At 47.4% G+C, this 25539-nt stretch overlaps 1 protein-coding gene across 1 annotated transcript in view; it reads left to right on the top strand.

Annotated features, from left to right (window-relative positions):
• Positions 1 to 25539, top strand: part of ADAD1 (adenosine deaminase domain containing 1) — a 1643060-nt gene that overhangs the window by 53684 nt on the left and 1563837 nt on the right. The window contains exon 2 of the mRNA XM_069631143.1: positions 24896 to 25079. Within this exon, the coding sequence (XP_069487244.1) occupies positions 24902 to 25079 (178 nt within the window). The 5' untranslated portion in view covers positions 24896 to 24901. The remainder of the gene's footprint in view (positions 1 to 24895; positions 25080 to 25539) is intronic.

The raw sequence follows: 25539 nt of genomic DNA, 5'->3' as shown, positions 1-25539 counted from the left end.
CCTGCACGATTGGGTGATCGGAGCACGTTCTCCCGAACAAATCCAGGATCATCTCAAAGTCACCTGCCACTCTCTTCACAGACTGGGCTTCTCCCTCAATTACATGAAGTCCCATATGGAAAATTCCCAAAAGCTCCAGTTCATCTGAGCTGTGCTGGATACATTCTTGTGAAAGAGCTTGCCACCCAAGGTGAGGGCTCAAGACATTCTACAGATGGTTGCCAAATTTGAAAGTTCCCAGGGTCTCCTGGCCTTCAATTTCTATGAGGTTGCTCGGCCTCATGGCATACTGCATTTTTCTGGTGCCAGGGGCCTACCTGAGAATGAGATCCCTTCAATGGGCTCTCAGAACTCAATGGTCCCAGTTCTCAGGAAAGATGTTAGACCTACTTCAGAGTCGCACAGGATCTTCTGTGGTGGGCCTGCGAGGACAACATTCTGAAGGGAGAACCCTTTTGTGAACCATGGGCGGAGCTAACCGTAGTGACGGATGCCTCACTCACAGGGTGGGGAGCCCACACCAACGATCTGACAGTGAGCGGTCGTTGATCTCCATCGGAGTCCAAACTACATATCAATCTTTTGGAACTGATGGCAATCAGACTAGGGCTGAAGGCCATCCTGCCCTCTGTGCGGGGGAAGAATGTCTTGATAATGACGGACAGCACAGTGGCCATGTACTAGCTCAACAAAAGAGGAGTTGTAGGATCACTACCACTGTGCAGAGAGGCAATGCGGCTCTGGTACTGGGCAATTCAACAAGGAATCTCTCTATCGGCAGTTCACCTAGCCGGAGAAGAGAACGCAGCGGCGGATGCTCTGAGCAGGCAGAGCACAGTCTCTCACGAGTGGGAGCTAGCTCAGGAAGTCCTTCAAGAGATCTTCACCTTTGGGGAACCCCTCAAGTGGATCTGTTTGTGACCAGTGTAAACCGGAAGTGCAAACTGTACTGCTCCAGGGAATTTCCCCCAAGAGCAGCTCTAGGAAATGCGTTCGTAGTGGACTGTGAGTTTCCACTCCTGTATGCGTTTCCTCCACTTCCCGTCATTCCTCACGTGATCAGGAGGTTGATAAAGTTTGGGAAATGCATGATCTACTTGCCCCGGATTGGGCCAGGAGGACGTGGTATCTGGACCTTCGGGACATGTCCATCTGCCCTCCAATACGTCTTCCGCTAAGAGAGGACCTTCTCTCGCAAGAAGAGGGTCAGGTTCTCCATCCAGAGGTGAAAACACTCAGCCTTCACGCATGGTTTCCGTTACGCTCACCTGGTCTCTGCAGGGATGCTTGGGCACGGTTGCAGCCCTCCCTGGAAGTGCATTCCCCTTGTAAGGCTTCTTCCCCTGCTCATACGCGGTGGGCTGCGCTGATTGTTGACACAGCTCCTGCGTGGATATGAGAGATTGTGAGAATGCGGCTATATGATTGCTGTCTCTCTCGAACCCTTTTTTAAAAAAAATAATTTTATTAATTTTATTCAAACAACAAACAACAAATAACAAACCAAACTCAACTTACAGTGGGTACATAACTTGCTCATAAATACACATACATTGTTACATTTTCGCCCATTGTATTTCCCGTCCCTCCCCCCTCCCGAGCCTACTTTCTCCCATTGTTAGTCTCCACCTCTTGTGGTGGGGAGTCCTCTTCCGCCACGCTTATTGAGTCATCATCGCTTGGTCCATCATACGAAGGCCCAAATAGTTCTGCTATTAGTTGTCTCCAACCCGCTAGGGCTCAATTTTCGCCCTCTATGTCCCCTCTACACGCTTCCTGCCATGCCACTATTTCTGCCTGCGCCCACTTCTGCAAGTCCCTCCACCACGTCTCCACTTTGGGCTTGTGACATGCTTTCCATCCCATCGCAATCCTTCTCTTCGCCAGAGCATACGCCAGATCTTTCAATTTACTCACATGTTTAAGCTTCCGCGATCTGGAACCCTCCTAACAAACAAGCCCACACAGTATCCACCTTCATGCAGATTCCCTGGTCTTCCATTTTCTGTGCTATGTCTCTCCAATATTTCGCTATCAGTGGGCATGCCCAGAACATATGTACCATTCCTGCGTTTTCCTCATTACATTTGGGACACAATTGGCTTCCGGCGTTCTTAAATTCTTTAGTGGCGTCAGATATACTCTGTGAGTTATATACAACTGTACCTGTTGCAGCCTAGCATTTCTCGATACCTTTTTATGATACCCCTGAGCCCTTTCCCACATCCCGTCACTCATCAGGTCCCCTACTTCTTCCTCCCAGTCCAGTCTAAGTTGCACCACTTCCTTGCCCACTTGAGTCATCATCATCTCATATACTCTAGACGTTTCATGCCCCCCTTCCACTATATCATATATCGTATCTAGTGTGGTGTCCGGTTCCTCTGCTAGTTCCAGCTCAGACCAGGTATCTTTCATTCGATGCGCCATCCATGATACGTAATATATTGCCTAGCACCCAACCCCGTTTGTTCCACCAGCTCCTCAAATTCCAATATTTTCCCTTCTTGCCACACATCCCCCAACGTTGCTATTCCTACCGGTTCCCAATACTTCCTAATCATTAACCTTAGTTGCTTCTCTATTCCCATCATTGTAACCAATGGGATTTGCGAAGAGCACAGGGTCGGCTTGTCCATCAACCGGCACGCCCTCTGCCACATCCCCCACCCAAGGCCCAACATCCCTGGATGACCTCTCAGCTCCCGCTTGGGTAACCATATCATTTCTCTCAGAAAATATGGGGTGCAATCTCCTTGATGCAGCTTATGCTCTAAGGTAGGCTCCGCAGAGCGCCATTTGGCTACATGTTGCAATTGGCTCGCTACATAATATACTTCCCAGTTTGGTAATTTAATGCCCCCTTTCTCATGCGGATTTTGGAGTTTGCACAGGGCTACCCTGTTCCTCATCCCGTGCCATAGGAATTCCCTGCATATGCTGTCCAACCTAATAAAGAATTGCCAGGATATGGAGTATGGGATGTTCGCGAAGCAATGCAACAGTCTGGGCAATGCTACCATCTTGAGCATCGCCCCTCGCCCCATCATTGCCTAGGGGAGTTTCGCCCAGAACTTCATGCTGTTTCCAGTTTCTGAACCATTCTTTCTGTATTATGCCTATGTTCGGCTTCTACTGTATGGTATATGTCTATCCCAAGATATCTAAAGGTTGTGGCCTCCCACGTTATCTGTAGTACCGGCAAATTCTCCACCAAGAGCCCCCTATATCTGCCCAGCGGGAACACACAGGATTTACTGGGGTTCACAGCTATACCTGAAAGTTCTGCAAACCTCTCCACCACTTCTAACACATACTGAAGATTCCCCTCTGGGTAGCGCAAATACAATAACATATCGTCTGCGCATAGTGAAATTAAATGTGATGTTTCCCTGACGACAATGCCTATTGCGTCATATTGCTGCCTTAAATAAATCGCTAGTGGCTTTAAAGCCAGAATATACAACATGGGGGACCAGGGGCATCCCTGTCTGGTTCCGCTACCAAGTTGCCACCTTTCAGAGATCACAGTTCCTGTCGTTCCTGTCTTCACTCTCGCTAATGGCGCACTATATAGAAGTTCGGTTTAGGTCGATTTGATCGAAAACAAATGGTCAAAACGACCAAATGTTCTAAAAATGCTACCACCAAAAGCTTGATCCTTTGGTGGTAGCATTGGAAAAAAACGGGGTCTGCGGGGGTGTCCCCCGCTTTGCCCCGGTCACTATACTTTATGGTGTAGTGAGCGGGGGCTGCGGGGGACACCGCGCAGCCTTCCGTGTTAAAAAAAAAAGAGAAGGACCCTGCAGCGCTGGTTCCCTTTCACAGAAGTGAAAGGGAACTGGCGCTGCAGGAACCCAGTGTGAAGACAAGGTAAGTGGGGTTTGTTTATGTTGGTGGTGTGGGTGGGGGTGTGCTGAGGGTGTGGGTGGGGGGTTGTTATGGGTGTGTGTTGTGTGTGTGTGTGTGAATGTTTGTTTTTGCAAATTATCGGGCCTGAAATGACCGAAAACAATGTGTTCGAACTTTTGGTCATTAAAACACTTTTTCGATAATTTGACGTTCGGTCAAATCACTTGGATTCAGAAGTTCTACCCAGTGAAGATATCCTGGCCCCATACCGTAATAAGCTAGGGCCGCCTTCAGCTAGGGCCACTTGACCGAGTCAAATGCCTTGATCGCATCCAGTGATACTATCGCCATTTCGCTAGTATCTCCTCCGGTATGTTGGACCACTCGATGGAGTCGCCTCAAATTATTCGAGATATTCCTATTTGGGACATATCCTGTTTGATCAGGGTGTATTAATTTATTGATGACCTTCTTTAGTCTGTTTGCTAGAACCGCTGTTAAAATCTTACTATCTTGGTTCAACATCGATAGGGGCCTATAGGATCCGCAGTCACTTCCAGGCCTATTGGGCTTGGGCAGTGGTATGATAACCGCTTTGCGCAGTGATTCCGGTAGTCTCCCAACTTCATATGCTTCATTAAGCATTTCCAGCAGTGGGGGGAGAATCTCTGCTTTATATGTCTTATAAAATTCGCTTGGGAGTCTGTCGGTTCCCGGGGTGTTACATGTGGGCAGCTGGCTCACCACTTCTTCTAGCTCCTCCCTCTCCTCTACACTAATTTGGGGTAGTCCAATATCTTCCAGTATGTCTCCTATTTCCCCCCTGTTGCTCCCCGTCTCATCCCCGTACAAGCGTCTATAATATTCTGCAAATTCTTGATTAACCCCCTCTTGCGTATCCACTATGTCGCCATTGTCTTTCACTATTGTTCTGATTGGGGGCCTAGGAGTCTCGTTTTTGTAGAGCCACGCAAGGAGTCTTCCTGGTTTGTCACCTCCAGCATGTTGCCTTTCTATGTATTTTTTATAGTTAATATTACATAATCGCTCCCAATATCCTGCACATTTCTGCTGCAGGCCCATTGCCATTTCTGTATCTGCCTTAGTGTTGCTGCCCCGTTCCAATACCCTCTCCAGTTCCTTTCCAGAGTCCTGCAATTCGGTCAGAATCCCATTCTGCAGTCCTTTAGACTTTGCAATGGCAATTCCCCTCACTACTACTTTAAAGGCTTCCCAGAGTGTGCCCGCTGTCTTAACACTTCCAGTATTTATCTCGAAATAACTTATTATTTCCTGTCGCATATCCTCCCTGAATACGCTATCTTTAAGCGCTTCTGCACGCAATCGCCGTGTAGGTATCCTCCCCCTTGGGGGTCGGTATTGCCACACTAGCAGCAGTGGCGAGTGGTCTGAGAGGACTCTAGCTTTATGTTCCGCCTGCGGTATTTCGGTCAGTAACTCCTGCGTGACAAATACATAGCCCAGTCTTGTATATAGGCCCTGTGGGGCTGCATAGTGTGATTATTGTCTATCCTGCGGATGTCGTGTTCTCCATACATCTGTCAGCGCAAAATCTGCCAGTAGTGCATGCAGTGCCTTTGCAGCCGGGGTGGGTCTAACTATTTTAGTGTCTGATCTATCTATGTTGGGGTTCAACACACAATTGAAATCTCCCTCCCCCCCACAATATAGCTCCCCCCACGCTGCCACTGAGTTTACTATACAGGGTCCTAAAATACTCAGCTGTATCTTGGTTTGGGGCATAAGTATTTACGATGCAGATCTCTCTATTTTCCACCACCCCTTTCATGATCACCATCCTACCATCCGCCTCTACCAGCGAGCTCAGCAACTGGAACGGAACATGTGGGGCCACCCATGTAATTACCCCTCTTGCATAGGCAGAGTATGTTGCCCCCACCATTGTCCCTCTCCACTTTTTCCGTATCACTTCCAGTTTATCTTGCGTTAAATGAGTTTCTTGTAACAGGGCTATATCCACTTTCTGTCTGTGCAGGTTCATCACTACCTTGTTCCGCTTCAGATAACTATTGAGCCCCTTGACGTTCCAAGTGACTATCTTAAGGTCTCCCATGGTTCGTCTCGTGTTCCCCTAGGTGTAGGCTCACCCCATAACTCTTCCCCAACTATAACAAACCACAGCACACAACCCCTTCCCTCCCCCCTCCCCACTCTACCCCAACCCCAACAGTTGCCCAGCACCAACCCTGGATCTCAGGCTCCCCCGCGTTTGGGCCTACCCTGGTACCCCGGGCAAGACCCCAGCAGGGTGTCACCGCACTATCGGCGACCTAACTAAACTATAAACGGGGGATGTAAAGGTTGGTCCTGCAAAGCTCCTTGACAAAGTCATGATCGCAATATTCGCGGATCATGTGTTTCCCCCAGCCTGATCACACCATTTAGCAAGCTGCTTCAGTGACTATAATCAAGTCCCATAGTCTTAAATTCTGACACCCCCCGGTGCCCCTCTCGCTCATTACTTATCCGCATCACCTCCTTCTCCCGTCCGAATGTCCGACTCCTGGGGGCAACCCTGCGTGTCGAGCCATCCCATAGCTTCTTCCGGAGTTTCAAAAAACAAAGTTCTGTGCTTGTGAAAACCTTTTAGCTTAGCCGGGTACAGCAACATGTACTTATGTCCCGCTTCTCGCAATCTTCTCTTGACTGCCCCAAAGTTCATTCTGCTCCGCTGCACCATTGTTAGGCAGAAACCTGTGCAGTTCCCTTAGGGAACACTGCAAAAGATTTAGGACTACAGGTGTTAGCAGTAAACCCACTTGGTAGCAGTCTGTACCACCCAGATTTACCTGGTAGCTGTGGCTGAGCAGTCAGACTTCTCTCAAGAAGAGTTAGGCAGTATACACAATAGGCACTCAAACACACCAATACAAGCAAATGTTGACCAAAGCTTTGGTATCAAAGTATATAATTATTTATTTAAAAACACAATGTTTGAAACACTCCAGCACTCTTGTTGTAAAATATTCTAAACACAGTTACTATTGTAATATATACACCCCTTTTTCCTTATCAGATAAGTCTTAGTAAAACACCACTTATTTTCATACAGAGGTGAGCGCTTAACTAGATGGCAATCCAATAAGTTTGTGAAAAAGGGAGGGAAAAAGACAGAATATGGAAAGGTACACCACTCTAAGATTCAGGAACACTGTCAGCAAGGCAGAAGAGCAAAAGTCACTGGTGAGCCAAAGTCCAAAGGCTGCGCCCACTCTTAGAGAGAGCAGAGCACAAATGCGCCCAAGATCACACAGTTAAACTAGGCTTAGGAAGTCTTGCAGAGAATTCAAAAAGAGTTTAGAGAGGCTCAGGAAAGTTTAGCCAGGGTGTCCCAGGCTAACTCAGGTTCGAAAGCCGGGGGCTAAATCTACCCCATACAGTCGGTGGCAAGGGAAGCCAGGCGGGACACGGTACCTTAAGTGGGAAGGATCCTCCAGCGGTGGCAGTTGTTCCTAGCAGTGGGTGCAAGTCGCGTTGTCATCCAGGGGAAGAGAAGATCTTGACTTGGAGGAAAGATGGAAGGTTGTTGCACTACCAGGAAAGAAACCAGCCGCAGAGTTTTCCGGTTAAAGGTGGTACCTTATTTTTCGCGGTCGTGGTAAAACATGGTATCCCGGTTCCCGGGGTGCTTGGCACAGGCAAGGCGGTCACGAGGTACGTCGGGAAGGCGAAAAGACGGTGAAACTGGTTATCCCCAACAGTCAAAGGAAGAAGACTCTCCGGCGGGAGATCTCCTCTGTCGTTGGGAAAAGTGGTGAGACGGTCCAGCAGGGCTCCACCGGTGGTGTCGTCGTGGCAGGTCGGCTCAGCTTCTCCCTCGTCGGATTCTTAGGTCCTGTGGCGACTTCTGAAGTTCCAGTCCCCAAAGCCCTGCTTTTATGCAGAAAACCCCCATTCACTCAGCCTAGCTGTCACTCAAACATGCTAAGTGGTGAGCCGGCCGGCTCACCACTTGGGCCAATCAGGACGGAGTGCGACTTGAGTTGCCTAAGCAACTCAGTGCAGGGTGCCTAAATCCCCCTCCACCCCTCCTAAGTACCCAGACAGAGTGGCACCACTTTGGAGGGCTTCTGTGGAGAAGCCCGCCAAAAAGTGGAACAAAGGGCTCGACTTGGGTTGGAGTCACAGAAGAGAACACAAACGCCATTTTAGAATCAAGTTTTGCAAAAAATATCAAGCGGAGAATTAATATTAATTAAATAAACCGGCGGTATGTTCGAGGCTATCGTAAATAATTAAATAAAGATAGTAGCCTAAAACGATGGGAAATCCCATAGGAAAATATTTGCGGTTGAATATAAAAAGTAGTATCCACTGCTACCAGTCAAAACTCAATCAGGGCGGACGGAGACGTGCCCCCTTTACTAACAGACCCCGGGGCAATTGAATTGCCCCAGCCAGTACGTCCACAATATGATGGTTTGTACTGGTTCTGTTCAGAAAAGACTAGTAAAGTCAATGGTGACTTTACATGCCCTGGGAGACAGTAGTCAGTCCCAGGGTATGGAGTCTATACTGGGGGGTCACTATGACACCCCTGTGTTACTGCACTGAGGGTGCTGTGTAACACACATCACAAAAACACATGAAGCCCTGTGGGGTAAAAGACCCCATAGCCCATTAAACACATCTAGATTCAAAGAAACACACTCAAATCATGCCCAAGAGTCAGGGTAAGAGAGTCTCACTCTTGGCAGGAGAAAAAAATAAACCCCAAAAATCCAGCAAAGCTGCTGGGGGACTCACTAGGTTAGGAAATTCAGCCTGAACAGAGAATTCTCCCTAACAATCCGGGTAAGCCGTTATGTTTGCCAACCCTCTTTGTATTGTCTCACCTTTGCGAAAGTGTTCCAGGATCCTTTCTCGATCCCTGTAAGTATCTTGGCGATCACCGGTCTAGGTGGGCTCCCTGGCGGTGGTTTTCTCGTTAGGGCCATATGCGCCCTTTCCACCGCAAATCCCTGAGACAGCACTCCTCCAGTGATCCCCTGTAACAACATTGTTTCAATGAACTCCTTGGGGTTATGGCCTTCTGTTCCTTCCGGCAGTCCAACAATACGGATATTATTCCTCCGGGCTCGTCCTTCCGCCTCCTCCGCTCTGCTCTCCAAATTACCCACTCGCTGTACCAGGGCGTGAAGCTCCGACCGGTGGAAAGCACAGTCCGCCGTGTTCGGACCCATCTCCTTCTCGAGGTTCTCCGTGCGCTCCGCCAGAGACCGGACATCTTGCTGTAGTAGATTCACGTCCTCTTGCACTGCCCCAACCTGGAGCTCCATCGCTGTTTTTAGTTCTGTCACCGCCAGTTCAAGCTTGGTCTCCCAAGCCACCTTCAGATCGGCGATCGCATCAAGGACCTCCTGGTTCGTGCCCATGGTGGCACTGCTCCCAACTTGGGCTCTGTCTTTGCTCCTGGCTCCCTTCGGGCCGGGCGGCATCTTAGTGTATTCGTCTAATGTGGGTTGCTTACCCTTCAGTCTTGGGGGTTTATTAGACATAGCGCTGTGTCTGTGAGTCGTGGGTCAGCCCTTTCACCTGTGGTCTTCAGTCCCAGCAAGGGTGGGTTCTTGCTATCCCCAAAGGGCCGATGGTATCTGCTGGATCCCTTGATCCTCCGCGCTCCGCTCCCAGTGCACTCCACCAGCGTCTCTCCCTTTTGCTTCACTGGAAGTATTGTCACTGCTGTACCCAGCCTTTGGGGAGCCGCTCACCGCCTTAATATGCACACGGGCCCTCTCGATCGGTATGCCTCCTCCGTTCGTCAAGGTCCTCGGCTGTGCAGGTCGGGGACCCTCTTTCACTGCAGCCGCCCGGATTGGGCAATGTAATAATTATTTCGTACCGCTAGCGATCTGCCTCTGCTGTTGTCGAACGGAGACAGCTCCTCCATCACAGGGGTGCGCCCCTCGGAATCTCTTTGTTCTCGGCCGCGGCCATTTTGATGTCCCTTTCGCGGCCAGCCTCTCAGTACAAAGTATCAATCCGACTGTTCCTCTGCTATAAACGTGCAGCCAGCCTGCTCATGCTCTGCTCTGTGCCTTCCCACGCCTGTACATACTTTTTGGGCTGCTACTGATCAAAAAAATATGCATTTCTTGGTCGAATCAAGTAGTCGGATCACGGAGCTCACAGGGTTCCCAGCCTATTCCATGGCTGCCCAGCCACGCCCACTCTCTCGAACCCTTCTTCCCAGAATGGGGTTGAGCATGCGCCGACCCATATAGTCCCACCTGTTCATTGATGATGGCGAACTCTCCGTCCTGCTTCTGAATGCAGGGGTGCTTTTGATGGACCGAGTTCCTTCACTGGCCCATGTGCATGGCAGCCCAGACCAGCTGTGGCTGAACCACTCCTGAAAGTAAGTGTCTTATGGCTTTTAGAATATTGTGATGTTGATTCTTGATTATAGTCCGTGTCTTTAAAGAATGTCTTTCCTTTGCTTTCTCCCAACAGATGGAATGCGGCCGAGCGGTAGTTGCGTTGTACATGAAGCAAGGCCAAATGGGAAGAAAATGGAGTCCACGGCACTCCGACAGACGGTGGATATTTGTTTAAGGTTAAACGTGAGGATTTGTTAATAGCACCATGGCTGCCTCCAAACTTGGAATGACCCACAATGTCTTAGCAAATTCTAACCTTCTCTTTCTCTTTTTCACTTGCAGGTGCTGTTTTCAGATGGATTGCTCTTGGTGTCACGACATTGGGATGCAGCGCTGCTTTCGGGAGTTCCGGAGATGGATGATTGATGCCAGAGTCAAAGATGATGCGTGGCCGAAGAAAGCAGATTCCAAGGTAAGTGCAGCGGCTGGTAGCTGGAAACAAGGTAAGATGCGCTCAGGCTGTAGCTGGTAGCAAGGTAAGATGCACTCAGGCTGTAGCTGGAAATAAGGTAAGATGCGCCTAGGCGGTGGTGAGCGTTACGCTGCAATAGCAGAATAACACAAAGAGCGTGCATGAGGGCTGAGCGGCTTATATAGCCTAGTACTGGGCACGCCCATTAGCCATGACTCACTGGCCCCACCCTGCCACTCCTAAGGGATACTTACACGTGCAGTCTGACTCTCCCCAGCACCCACGCCTGACCGAATGCACGTGGAGCATCTGCAGGGAAAACCAAGTATTTGCACCAAGTAAAAATGTGCAAGTGCACATTTAATCCTGAGCCTGGCGCCAAGGGCGCCAGGACTGAATCCAGCTGAGCCCTCCATGCTGTATTGTCCCCAAGGGACAATAAAAAGTAGTGTTACCCCGTGGTCTCGTTCCCTGATGGCGCGGGATCCAGGGTTCCAGGACAATGGCCATGACAGTTTCTGAGAGGCTGATGCACAAGGATTGGGACCTCATGAATGACCTAATGGAGATTTAGATTTCTGCCAGAAGGCCAGCAAGAAAGTCTTTGTACTATTGCTGTTGGAACACATTCTGTAACTGGTGCAGAGACCGGAATGTAGACCCTTTTCGGTGCAAAACACCTGAGGTGTTATCCTTTCTACAATCCTTAGGCAATCTGGGGCTCTGGCTTGGAATTATAAAGGGATATTTGGCAGTGCTATCCATCTTTTAGCGCTCGTCTGAAGAATGTTCATATTTCAAGATTTCACTGGTGACACAATTTCTAAAGGGGCTCACCAATGTGTCCCACCCACCCCCCACCCCCATCTCCTTTCCAGGTTCCAAATTGGGACCTTAATCCGGTACTAAAATGTCTTATGTGTGCACCCTTTGAACCTTTACACTCATGTCCATTAAGGTTGTTGACTATTAAAACCATTCTCTTGGTAGCTCTAACTTCAGCCCGTAGAGTGAGTGAATTGCAGGCACTTTCATCCAAGCCACCCTTTACTATCTTCCATAAGGATAGGGTTGTTCTGAAGGTTAGGCCTTCATTCTTACCCAAAATCATTTCTGATTTTCACGTAGGGCAGAACCTTGTTTTACCTTCTTTCTATCCCCAACCTCATCCTGGTAAGGAGGAGGAGAGAGATTACACGGGTTGGACCCTTGTAGAGCTCTGAGCTTTTATATAGCTAGACTGTCAAAACTTAGCTTTGATGATCAGCTTTTCATTGGCTTTAAAGGCCACAAACTGGGTTAGGCAGTTGCGAAACAGACTTTTTCCAGGTGGATCATTCTCGCAATTTCAGAATGTTAGACTGGCAGGCAAGGGTCCTCCTGAAGGATTAAGAGCCCATTCCACCAGGGGCATGGCTACCTCTACAGCCCTGCAAAGGGGTGTACCGATAAAAAGTATTTGTGAGGCAGCAACGTGGTCTACTATTCACACGTTCACAAAACATTACTGCCTGGAGTCTTCCCTCAGTCAGAATTGGAGCTTGGAAAAGCAATCCTGCATTCGGTTCATGAAAACCTTTTAAAAAAACTAACATTCTTACTCCATACACCAAATCTAATACTGCTTTGGCAGTCTGTCAAAGATAAAGAATACGTAGGGAGGACACAATCCATTTGAAGAACAAGTTACTTACCCCTGGTAACGTTCTTTCGACTGGATGTTCCTCCCATGTATTCCTCGTTGCCCTCCCAACCTACCCCATAGTAGAATTTCCCATGTTATTGCAGCTTTCGCTCCTTCATAGTTGAGTACAGTCATTCCCGTGGTTATGCAGGTATTTCTACTGTAAGAAAAAAACGAACTGAAGCCAACGGGTGCTGCGAGTGCTGTTTATGCCTTAGATAACATCATCCTCGAGACGGAGGCACTCGAGGGACACCGAGTCGACTGCAATTCATTTCCGAAGCAGCTGAAGCTAGATATCGAATAGCAAAGATGAGGAATACGTGCGAAGAACATCCATTCGAAAGAACGTTACCAGGGGTAAGTAACCTGTTGTTCTTCCTGAGAATGGAACAGCCTTTCTCATAGCATCCAGGTGGTTGGAGCGAGAGTGGCGTCGCATGGAGGTGATCTCAAATGACATTTGTGTTTCCTGCGTGTTAGTCGTAGCAGTGCACAGTGGTTGCATGAGTTATGGTTGCTTAGCTTACCATAACTGCCGAATTTCTGGGGGTTTTCGGTTTTACTTGTGTATCCATAACGTTCCTTTACAACGTTTTTTTCACTGATATATAGTTACAGTGCGGCAGACCGCACACTGAAGTTGCGTTTTGAGATACATAGGAAATCAAAACATTTAATTACTAATAACTTTTGACTTGTATGACGGATTTAGCTGACTTGCAGACTAAATTGTACTGACTGTCCCTCCAGACTACACATTTTGGGAAGATTTGTTAAATACAGAAATTATAAAGAAAACAAAAAAACACTGATTTGGCCTGGTCCCCATTAATCTTCCCATAGACGACCAATTTTTGTTTGAGCACAGCCCAAAACGCGAAACCGAATTGGACTAGGTACAAAACCACTTGGGCGTGAAGCGTTGACTCGTTTTCTGAAGAGGGGATTGGGGGTTATTGCATCCAGTAGTTTCTTAAATATTTAACGGTCCTCTCCGTCAGTTAGTAAGACTTCCGCCCATTCTCTTTTCTCTGCATTCTGTAATATGATTTTGAGTTGGTTGTGCAGGAATGAATGGACTGTGGTAATGGCCATACCTCTACGTCTGTTTACATGTATGTATATATATATTTCTGAGGCTTGTGAATCTGCTTCCATCACATGCTCTGCATAGGCCGTCATCTAGTGGTAGCTGCAGAGTATTAATTTTTTGTTTTGAAACTCAAAAAGGGACATCGACAGGGCGTGCCAGTAATACTATCACTAGTGTGACGTCCACCGTACCCATTGTGCTTCACGCTTCGAGGTCCCTGCCGACAGCTGCCACTGCCTATAGAAAACTGCCTCCAGCCCATCAAGGTAAGCGGCCTAATCATAAAATGGCAGCTGTTCCGCAAGCCGCCACCCCCCCTTCGTTACCCGGCCTACTACCCTTCTACATAACCTCCTTGCTGTTAGTGACACGCTTTAGAGTGCGTACCCTCTGAAATCCGTACCTCTCTGAATCCCCCTCTATCCAACTTAGGAATGCTCACCTGTGCTCAAGGAGCACACCCATCGCCCACTGCCTCCCGCCAGTTTCTACCCACAGCTCCACCTCATCCAACCGGCATCACTCCAGACTGAATCTAGCCCACTCACAGATGCCCCAGCAAAAGGAGTTGCTCAGACGGGCTCAATCCACTTCCTCTCCGACGCCGCACTTACCCTGCCCCCTCATTGAAAATATGCAGCGCATGATTGCCACATTGCAGATCCACACTCGCTTGAGACGAAAGGATCCATCTTTCATGAACTCCTCCCCTGCCAGCTCTAATCTGGGAACATTACGGACACATGCTGCAGCGCCCCCCTGTCACTACCAAAAATGGGGCTATAGCCAACCTGCTTACCACAATATGCCTGCCAGCTGCCACTCAGACAGCACACTCAGTACCCAATGTTGTTATCATAAACCCTCATGTCCAAATATTGCCTCTGGCTGCTGCCCCTTGGTGCTCCACAATAAGAATGCTGTTCCTTGTGAGCAAATTTCCTTCTTGCTTCCACCTGTTGATGCATCCAATGTCGCACATAATAGAATTGAGGTTTATCATGCTTTGTCTAGCCCTATACTACCAAATTTTGATACATCCACTTTGCCGTTTGCTGACGTACCCAAATTGCCTCATGATATGCCATCTGGTGATGCCCCCATTATGCCATATAGTGGAGTTGCTGTTACTCACGAGTTGATTAGCCTAATTTCTCCAAATGTTGATCGGCATGCCCCAAATACTTTGAATTCTGATCTGCCTGTGCCAAATACCATGAATGCTGATCTGCCTCTGCCAAATACCATGAATGCTTATCTGCCTGTGCCAAATACCATGCACGCTGATCTGCCTATGCCAAATACTGTGAATGCTTATCTGCCTGTGCCAAATACCATGCACGCTGATCTGCCTATGCTAAATACTGTGAATTCGGTTCTGCCTGTGCCTAATTCTGACAGTTCTGGACCAAGTCTCAACCATAGGGCTTTACCAAATGCTCCTATTAGTTTCGCCCTGCCCTTATCAATGCCCACTCTCTCCCAGCCCATGCACTGGACGCTTATGATCTTATCACCAGTAGCAACATTGACCTTCTGATAATTAGTGAAACCTAACTCACTGAAACGCCCGGCCCAGCCTTGGCACTCGCCATCCCATCAGGCTACTATATTCAGGCAAGATCATTCTCTTCAGAAAGGCGGGGGGTAGCTCTTCTTGCTAAAGAGACCATCCCTATCAGAAGGGTTGAAGGGGAACTTGGCCATAATAGTGATTATCTTCCTCTTAAAGTTAACCTTTCCCCTAACTGTACCATTGCCCTACATATTGTATAGCGATCACCAGGGCCAGTCCCGGACTTCCAAGATGCCCTGATTCACTCCCTTTCTAATGACCTGAAGAAAACCACCCAATCCATTATTCTGGGAGATCTCAACCTAGGCCTTAATGATCCGAACGACTCTAAAGCAGCCCCCCTCAACAAAGCCCTATCCACCTTAGGATTCATTCAAGTGATCAAGGAGCCTACCCACATTAAAGGCCGTACCTTTGACTGGGTTTCACATTATAACTGCTCACTTAGGATCACAGACATCTCTCCTATTCCCTGGTCTGATCATCACTCCATTCAATTTGAACTTAAGACCCCGAAGACCCCGAAGGGTTCCTTCAAGCAACAGACTCTTCTTCCCCCGGCACTTACCGGAAGTTCTCGTCGGCTCACTAAGGAAAAGATCTAGTGCCTGCCCTTCAGCCACCTTTCTCTAGTGACCCAGAAACTCTTGCCAATGCTTTCAAATCCGTCATCACTTGAGCAGTTGACGCCATCGCCCCACTCAGGAAAGCTAGGCGTACCAAGCACTCTAATGCTCGGTTCTCCCAAGAACTTCTCGAGCTACATGCTAGGAAAAGGACAGCGCTCTCCCACTTGAAAGCCAACCGTAATGACTCCTCCAAGCTTGCTTTTAAGATTATCTCTAAAGAATATAAAGTTGCCATAATCAAAGCTAAAGCCACTTCGTTTAACACAAGGAAAACAAATGCCAAATCGGCGACCAAAGACATTTTTGCTATCTTCGGGGAGATGGAAACACTCCCCCAAAAACCCCCAAAGATGAAGACTGGTGTAATAATATCCTATCTGCAATGCTTGACAAACTTAACACTCTGCAAAATAAAATCCTCTGCAATCAGCAGGCCCTCATCCACAAATTTATAAACTACAAAGTAGTACTGTGGATGACTCCCCTCCTTTTGCTTTCAAGGAGATGAGCGAACATGTCATCGCCCACCTCAAATCAATCAACCATCCTTTTGCATAGGGGACGCCTGCCGAGCTCAACTTATTAAAGACTGTGCCTTCAACTTGGCGCCATTCCTTACAGCCTTCATTAATGCCTCCATCCAGTCAGGCCATGTCCCTACTGGTTTCGATGAAGAATGGGTATGACCACTCCTTAAGAAACCAGCACTTGACCCCACTGTGAATTATAGACCCATTAATACGGTCCCATTCCTATTAAAAATTCTGGACAAGGCAGCTTATCTGCAAGTCCAAAAATTCCTCAAGGCGAATAGCCTGCTTGGCCTCCAGCAGTCGGGATTCCATCCGGGACATGGCATCGAAACTGCACTTTTAGACCCAAAAAATCAAATGGACAACTTCAAAGATGCGGGCAAACCCGCTCTCCTTCTGCTGCTAGATTTGTCCGCAGCTTTTGACTTGGAGGATCACAATACTCTTTGCCACCATCTCTCTTCCGCTGCTAACTTCTCCCCTAAGGCCATTGCTTGGATCACCCTGTTTCTACAGGAAACGGTAATGAAAGTCTTCTCTGACTCAGCCTGTGCCCACTCAAGCGACATAAAATGCGGAGTCCCACAGGGCTCTTGCTTGTAACCTACCCTTTATAACCTGTTTACAAAGCCACTGTTCCACATTCTGGACATGTTGGGCATCATATCCACAAATTATGCTGATGACACGCAGGTCCTTCTCCCACTCACCGGTGACTATGAGGCATGGCAACCCTTAAATCCATATATTCCACCATCCAAACATGGATGGCAGAAAACTGGCTATGCCTTAACGGTGAAAAAACCAAACTTCTGCTAATTAGATCACCAGCCACCCTCAGGAAACTGGATAAACATTACAGCCCCTTTTTATTTATTTATTTATTGCATTTAAATTGTAAAAACATTTTTTAGCAATTTGCTTTGAGTTGATATATAAAACAGCATTTAGAGCAATTAAAACATTTTCTTAACTCGGGATCAGAAGAAAACAATTGGGCCTGTCTCAAGAGAAATTTAATCAAGGAATTGAACTAATGCGATTACATTTTTAATTCGAGTTCCTTGCATCGATGTCTCGAGTGTTTAGTATGTAAGTCTCTTAACTCAGGGCATCCCGTCACAATGTGAACTAGGGTTTCAGTCTTGTTGGTATTGTTACAAAATCGGCAATGGTTATCTTTGGCCAGAACCCTAATTACCTGGATCTAAATTGTAGGGAATAGATTCAGGTGAACTCGCAGGAATTGGTCCCTTACTTGATTGTCTGGGAATTGTTTTAGATATGGCCGGACAAAGTTCAATTTCCAACCTTCTGGAGGCAAGTGCGATACCAGACGATGACCACTGGCAGTATCCAAGGTTTGAATCCAATCGTGAGTTTTTAGCTTGACTTTCACTCGCGTAGGATTTGTCGCCAGTTCGTGACAGCTCCCGATGTCATTCAGACAAGTTGCCATGTCCGCTGACCAACCCCTCAGAAATGGATTGTCAGCCTGTTTTGTTTCATTATAGATTAGATCCAGTATTAGAGGTCTCGAAGAGGCAAAACATTTACCAAAAAGAGACAGCGATGAGACCCAATTCCCGATGAAGAATGGCGATCGGGGTAGATTGTGGGACACCCAGCATCCGTTTCCAAAAAACACTCTCGAGGCACGTCCAGAAAGTCACTTGAGATGTTGAACATAGCGTCAGCTCTGTAAATTACTGCTGAAATGACTTTCGCCCTGTAAAATCGAAAAACGCCAACATTTTGTATTGATTGCGCAGGCCTGGCTGGTTAATGATTTCATTTTTTCAAAGAGGTGGGATAACATGGGAGCTTCAGATCTTAAGTTGCTTAACCAAACACCCAAGTATTTGAAGGATTCAACATGTTTGATCTTCTCACCACCAATGTGCCATGTTGGGCGGTTCTTGGACTTAACAGCTAAGCCAGAGCTCATAGTTTTTGTCTTTCCTTTGTTGATCCCGACTCCATTTTGAACAATGTAGTTTTGGAGGGCGTTGAGTTGCCTCTGTAGGCCCACCGGGGTTTGATCGATGAGCACAACGTCATCGGCATATAACAAACTGGATAGATGAACGCCGCCCACCTTAGGCGGAAAAGATCTTATGAACTGAAAGGCGTCAGGCATGTCTTCCAAGTAAATGTTGAAAAGCGCCTGAGCCATTGGACACCCCTGTTTCACGCCTCTCGTGGTCTTGGTTTGTTTGGACAAAAGCCCAGCTTGACTTAATCTGACTTGCAGAAAGGTGTCTCAGTGCATGGCCTTGATGGGATCCACGATGGCCGTAGCGCAGTTCTTCTTCATTTTTGACCAGAGCAGACCTCTGTCTACCTGGTCAAAAGCTAGTACCAAATCCGCAAATACCATATAGATTTTAGTTTTCCATCTTCATGAGGTTTCCTTCAGGATTTGCAGCAATAAGATGTTAACAGCTGTACCCAAACCCTTCACGAACCCAGATTGAAAAGTGTCATAGCTATCAGTGGATTGGCACCAACTGTAGAAGTGGTCCAGAAGCATCATGCCAAGAAGTTTGGGGGAGAGCGATAGGGCGATAGTTCTTTGGGTCATTCCGATCACCTTTTTTTGTGAATTGGCACCACTATCGCTCTCCTCCATGAGCTTGGCACTTGATGACTTTTGGCAATTTGCCCAAACAAAGTGGCTATAAAAATATCCCAGTCTTCTGGTTGTTCCCTAAGCATAACATTCGTGAGCCCGTCAGGGCCTGGGGCACGAGAGATCTTCAGCTTCTTGATTCGTTCGATGATTTCATTAATATTAGTGTTCGTAGTCATGGCCCCGAGTTCTTAAAGTGAACCTCAACATCCCCTAGAGCCAAAGTAGAAGTATAGAGCCTGGCGAAATGGGCGATCCAAGTCTTCTCACTTATGGAGTTAGATTGATCAGCCTTTGGAGAAGACACATCCATTTTAATTAAGGACCAGAAAGCTTGCGGATCCTTGCCAGCTAAGGTTTTCAGCATGAACTCCGCGTCATTCTGGTATCGTTGGTATTTGGATGAGCGGAGCCAGTTTTTATAACTAAAATGAGCAAGCATAGCTTTGCAAGAATCCTTGGCTAAATTCGATTTCTTTGCAATTCGCCTCAATTATCGCACCAGTCTTCTCTTTGCCACCAAAGCTGAATCAAAAGCATGGTTACAGGGCTTAACCGGACGGCCGGTAGTTTTGCGGTTGTAGTTAAACTCCTCCACTAGTGGTAAATATTCAACCATAGAAACGGATTTCTCAAAGTTCTGGGTTAGGGCTCTGATTTTATTCGCAGTCATCCTAAAACGTAATCCCTTATTACATGAGACAACCATAGTAGGCATATAGTCCCGAACAATGGAGCCAGATGATCGCCATTCTAATAGGAAGAAATTGTGGTCACTCTGGGATGTTTTGATCACCTGAAAGGTCTGGACTACGGGGAGAAAGTTGGCAGACACATAGATGTAACCCAATGTGGAAAAGGAACCCATATTTTGCCAAGTCAACTGGGCAGGGACATCTACCGTGGTGTTTCCATTAAGGAGGTGCATTCCTCTGGAGTCCATAAATGCGTTCTACATATCCCGTCTCAAATGTCTAGGATAATCATAGTTCTATATTTGTGTCTGATTTGATTGCACAATGTCGGGGGTATTGAGGTCTCCACAGATGTTGATATAAATCGACTCTTGATTTATGTAGACATCGTCCAGATAGCTGGAAATCTGGGCCATAAATGATTCATTAGAAATCGATGCGGGGTTCCAGTATACATTTATGATTGAAATTTTACTAGATGTACCCCCACCGACCATGAAAGGGTCAGATCCCCATTCAATCACTGCATTTTGTGTTACAAAGTTTGAAGAGGCTGATTTCAGGAGTTTCAAACCACTACCCAATTTCACTGTTGTTAGAAGATCCGCTGAGGCTCGTCCAAGATCTCCCTTCACTTCTGGGACGATGGTCAACTCAAACCCATCCAAGGTAGGCAACTTCCTCAGCCACGTCTCCTGAAGGTTGATTAGATCATAGTCGCCCAAATTAATTTTGCTTGGTATCGATAAGTGGGCGAACCCCCTGGTATTTCTGGAAGCCAATTTCAACAGGATGGGTTGAACAGAATACTGCATGAGGTTCCTGACGTTGGTTGATGATTGGATAGCTGGCTTGCTAAAATGAAGATTGAAGGGCTAGAGTATTTGCCAACCAAGACCAGTCTGAAGTAAGGAGATTGGGCCTTTTTGCTGATTCTTTAAGGGGGACGTTTCCCACTTGACGGGTCAAAGAGTTTACCTGGAAGGTCCTGTTTATTTTTAGATCCGGACCTGAAGGGACCCTTCGCACATTCAAAGGGTCCTGAAGTGGAAGGAGGAGTTTAGAGTCAGAGGGCTGCTGTTCTTCCTGGAATGAGTTGAATCGTGAGAGACAGCAACCTTAAAGATGTATACTCTTTGTAAGGGCTCAAACACGATCTGGTCAGCTTCAGTCGGGCGGGACAGATGAAACCCCAACAATAACAAACTTTCCGTTGCCTCTTGCAGCATGTTTTTGACTACTGGAGACAAGATGTGGAGGAACACTGAGTCCAAACAGTTATCATCATGAAATTCAATAAGTTGAAGATCAGATGAGCGTAGCTGGCGAAGGTTTGGAATCAAATTAAATAATTCCAAGACAACACTCTGATTTAGTATCAGGCTGTGATTATGGTCCAAAACCCTCTCCAGCGTCCATGAGCGGTTCGAGGGGTTAACCTGCTTTGATCTTGGTCATATTTTGTCCTGACGGTAGCCTCTAGAATCGTCACGTTTCTCACGGTCTTCCCTGTTTTGATGTCCATCATGCTGATCGAAGATTTTTGACTGGGTGAATTTAATAATTTGTAGTTTCCTGATCTTTTACTGCCACAGGAGCCTGAGATCTTAGGCGCCTCCACTTCTCGTCCATAGGCTCAAACGAAGGAGAGGCCGGCAACTCCCTGCAGGCTGCTGCTGGTACCTCGCTGGAATCCTTGTTGGTAGGTTGAAACTCGTTCCCATCGTCAGCTCTATAGTCTGATATTTCCTCAATAGAGTAGTTTGATAGGTCCAGTAGTGCCTGTGATGTTGGGCTCAGCAGGGCCGTGCTAGGAGGGTAGCTAGGAGAAGGTCCCCGGGGGGGGCGACCTCTTGTCCATTGCCCCCACCCTCATAGCTCCTTGCAAAATTAGAACGGCCATTCTTGGGGTAGGTTTTGGAGCTCTCCTCCCCTCATTAATGGTTTGAAGTAGACCCTTTTTCTGGGCCAATAGAGTTTCGTTTTTTCCCACCCTGTTTCTGGTGGGAAAAAATAGGAAAAGCCTGGTTCTCTCCGGCCCCTTCCACCTCAGTTGTTATACTTTGTAGCGCCACATCAGTTGAGGTGCATGGACCAGTCAGTGGGTTTTGGGGGGCTGGTACGAAAACCGGCGAATTAAGTCGAATACTTGCGAGTCTTGTCTTTTGTCAAGTCAACATGAAGCAACACATTTCTTGTCTGAGTGGACCTGGTAGAAGTAAGGGCAACCGCAGGAGTAATTTGAGAAGCCGCATTGGTGGATGCCCCTATACTGCTCAAGTTTGGTCCTCGAGGCTCCTTACCCGTGATGAAGCCTTCCAAGAAAATTAGCTTGGAATGGGTCATAGACAAAAGAGTGGTGTGGTCCTTTAGAGTATCTTTCACTTGTTTGTATAGCTTAGTGAATGGAGCAAGAGCAATGGTGAAGGTCAACATGATGGAAAAGAGGTCCAGTTTGTCTTTCCGGTTGGGCAAACTGGCTTGGGAAGGCTCCGGAGGTTGCGGGCACGAGGACTGATTTGCACAGTGGAGGCAGGAGGTGGAACGAGCCTAGCACCACCGGGTTTCCCGATGGGATCTCCTCCTCCCCCAACTGCCACTGGTCCGATATTGTAGGCTTGCTAACCCCTCCCACACCCCAAGCCCCCCCGGCCCCAGCACCCTTATTTCTGGAGAGCGCTCTCCCTCCAGTGTTCCAAGATCAAAGAGTCTTTTCCAGCAAAATCCGGACACTTGCGGTTACCTCTCGGAGGGGTGGTACTTGTTTGGGCTTACTGCCCAAGCATGCAGCCTTGAAATTAAAGGGGACAATTGCAGTTGGCGCAACAGCATTGCCTCCCTCTATAGGCTGCAGATCTTTTAAAGGGCCAGCCCCATGATTCAACACCTTCCAAGAAATCTGCGTCAGAAACAACCCCCACAGAGAGGCCTGGTGCAGGAGCAACCACTTTTTTGGCAAACATTGAGAACACAGTCGGATTCGTCGTAATACCCAGCTTGTGCATCTGTGGTAGATACAAGGTTTGTGTGTCCATTTTAGTAGATCTTAGCGAGGGGTTTGCTCCTCCCACCAGTAAATGTCTAAATCCTTTGCGAGGATTTATTTGTGGGATCTTAGGCAAGTGGGTTATAATGTCATTAGGTGGATAAGACGTGACCTCCGGCTCAATTCCTTCCAGCAAATCCGAAGTAGCTCTAGGGGCCAAAAAATCTCCACGAGGGGAGCCCAACCTCAGAGGCGGATGGATAGAAGAATTGGCCTCAGGCATTGCAAAAGGCAGCACCAGTGCAGGAAGAGCCCCAGAATGTTCAAGGGTCTCCATTGGTTGCAAAGTCGGCGGGCACTCGATACATGCAACTGGTAACAAGTGAACCTGGGCCTCAATTGTAAAATGTCCAAAAGGCACAGACATTGGAACAGCACTAGGCTCACCCACCATGAGGAGGCCAGTGTCTTGTTTCCCTGGTGCCTCTGCTGTAAAGTCCTCTTCCAAGTTGGCTATTGGACCTAATGAAACACTTTTCAACCCGACAGTCGGGTTTGTGAATAAGTCAAGCGCCAGTAGGCCGTTAGTGGAAGTGACTCCCGTGATCGTGTTGTGCACTGGCTCATGCAAGTTAGTGGTGTTGACTGTAGCAGTTAAAGGCATTAGAGACCGGTGAGAGAACCCTGTGTCCCAAAGAGCGTCACGAGACGTAGACGCACAAGATATGCTTAAAGGTCCATTACTGCCCGAGCTAACCAGACACGCCGCAAGCGGCAGCGGGCTGGAGCGGGCGAGTGAACCATTGTCAGTGTGCAGGGAGTCAATTAGTCTACTCACTGCCCGTGCCTCAGGCACCCCGCCCCCTCTGGGGGATCAGTTGAAGTCCTGTTCAAGGAAGGCTGTGTTAGAAGAGAAGTTCTTTGGTTACTCGGAAACAGCTGCTTCAAGCTCCTGAGGAGCATAGCTTCGTCCATCGGCCACCTGGCACCTGACACCAGACACTCAACCTCACTCTGCCACGCTCCAGTCCTCGGTGTGGTTTTGAGGGCGAGCGCTGGCTGGAGAGGGAGTGTCCAGCAATAGAGCCAGTAAACAGACTTCCCAAGACAGCGGGTCCGTGCACTCGTGTGGTTTCCAGTAGTAACTGCACACAAGAATGCAGTGAGCCGGCAGCAAAGTAGAATTCCTGGAAATGCTGGATGAGCAAAAAGCAGAAAATTGGGCAAGTGTCCACAGCATAGCAGACACTCAACCTCACGATTGACAACATTCCAATCCCTGTATCGCAAGGCTGTTAAGACCTTGCGGGTCTACCTGGACTTCAACCTCTCTATGAACAGGCAGGTCAATGCGTTTGCATCCACCTCAGCCTACCACTCTAAACTGCTCAATGCAGCTAGACCCTTTCTGTCGAAACAGAACTGCCTCACTATTGCGAGAGCAAAAATTGGATCTCGGTTAAATTATTGCATTGCCCTCTTTGTGGGGACGTCCGCAAAAAACATCACCAAACTCCAAACTGTCCAGAATAATGCCATTAAGGCTGCCACCAGCATTTCAAAGAGGGAACATATCTCTGAAACTAGGAAGCAGGTACACTGGCTCCCCATTAAAGAGCAGATAGTCTTTAAAACTCTCACCTTGATGCACAAATGCATCCATTACTTCACACTGCTTTACCTTTCTCAAGGAATAGTCAAGCCTCTATCAGCCAGACCCACAAGAATTGTTTATATCAACAGGATCTCCATTCCTAGGACCCAGAGAATGCGCGCAGGAGGCTCCAGTTTCCCGGTCATGGCAGCGACCCAGTGGAACACACTACCCCCTTACACTAGAAGCATTGAGTCGCATTCACCCTTGAGGAGAGCAATAAAAACTATGCTGTTTATTTAAATATGTATCCCTGGGTGCTATATCCCATGTAGACTGCACTCCTCATTCTATTTGTGATGTAACCGTCATTGTAACTGTATGACAAACGAAAACTGTAACCACCTATGTAATTATCATTGTTAGGTTACACGCTCGCTGTGACCATGAGCTAAGTAACTCCTGTAACTAAGAAAATTTCATGCAACAGCGCCTCGATGCCCTTGGGCTGCTAGTGTGCTTTACAAATCCAAATAAATCTTTAATAAATAAATATATATATGTTGGTATGGGGTGGATGAAATCCCTACCTTGTGAAGTGATGCACATGTACCGGCATGGGGTGGGAAGGATGCAAATTCTGTAACTACTACTAATTTATCCCAGCAATAACTCCTGCAAGATCAGAGTTCCAATCAAGTTGGGCAGGAGGGAGGGATATTGACTTGAAGTAGCTGAATATACCGACAACAATATATATATATATATATTATTTTTTCAACAGGAAATCATGGCTAGCAATGGTGATTGGCCTCAGAGTTCAAGAGTGCCAAGTTTTGCGCAAATGCTGAAGAAGAACTTGCCAGCACAGGCTTCTCAGCTAAATGCTTCTTTTACCATATCCACTCCATCAGCGGCAACATCTGCAATGTGCAATGAAGGAGCATCAAAACTAACACAAGTCACAGGTATTTAATGTTACTGCCTTCATTCTGTCCTTGCATGTTTATGTAGTGGAAGACAGCCCTTCAATGTAATTTTTCGATCTTGGGATTTTCGTTATTGATCAATAGTCCATGAATATCGTTGATAAGGGTTCTATGTCCTTTCAACAAACAACATTTCTTCCTTGTAATTTACTGTGTACATTACTTCCAATTTAACTTCGATTTTCTTTTTTTCTTATTTTTTTTGCGGAGCGTCCGTCTTCCCTAACACCCCCACCCCAAACAACTCCCCAGCACCCTTTACTACTTAACCACAAATACCTACTAATATTTAAAGCAATTTGAAGTAATGTACACAAAGTATATTACCACAAAGTAATTTAGTTTGTGATAACGGGTGACCGTTGATAAGAGTAGGATCCCAGGAAATGTTCAAAGCAAAAAGCCAAATTAATAGACTTACCTTGTTTATATTTTTTTT

The sequence above is a fragment of the Ambystoma mexicanum genome, chromosome 6q, assembly GCF_040938575.1.
Source record: "Ambystoma mexicanum isolate Mex_15411 chromosome 6q, UKY_AmexF1_1, whole genome shotgun sequence".
In the NCBI taxonomy this organism is placed as follows: domain Eukaryota; kingdom Metazoa; phylum Chordata; class Amphibia; order Caudata; family Ambystomatidae; genus Ambystoma; species Ambystoma mexicanum.
The sequence above is the reverse complement of the archived record's forward strand: the minus strand, read 5'-3'. Positions and strand labels throughout refer to the sequence as shown.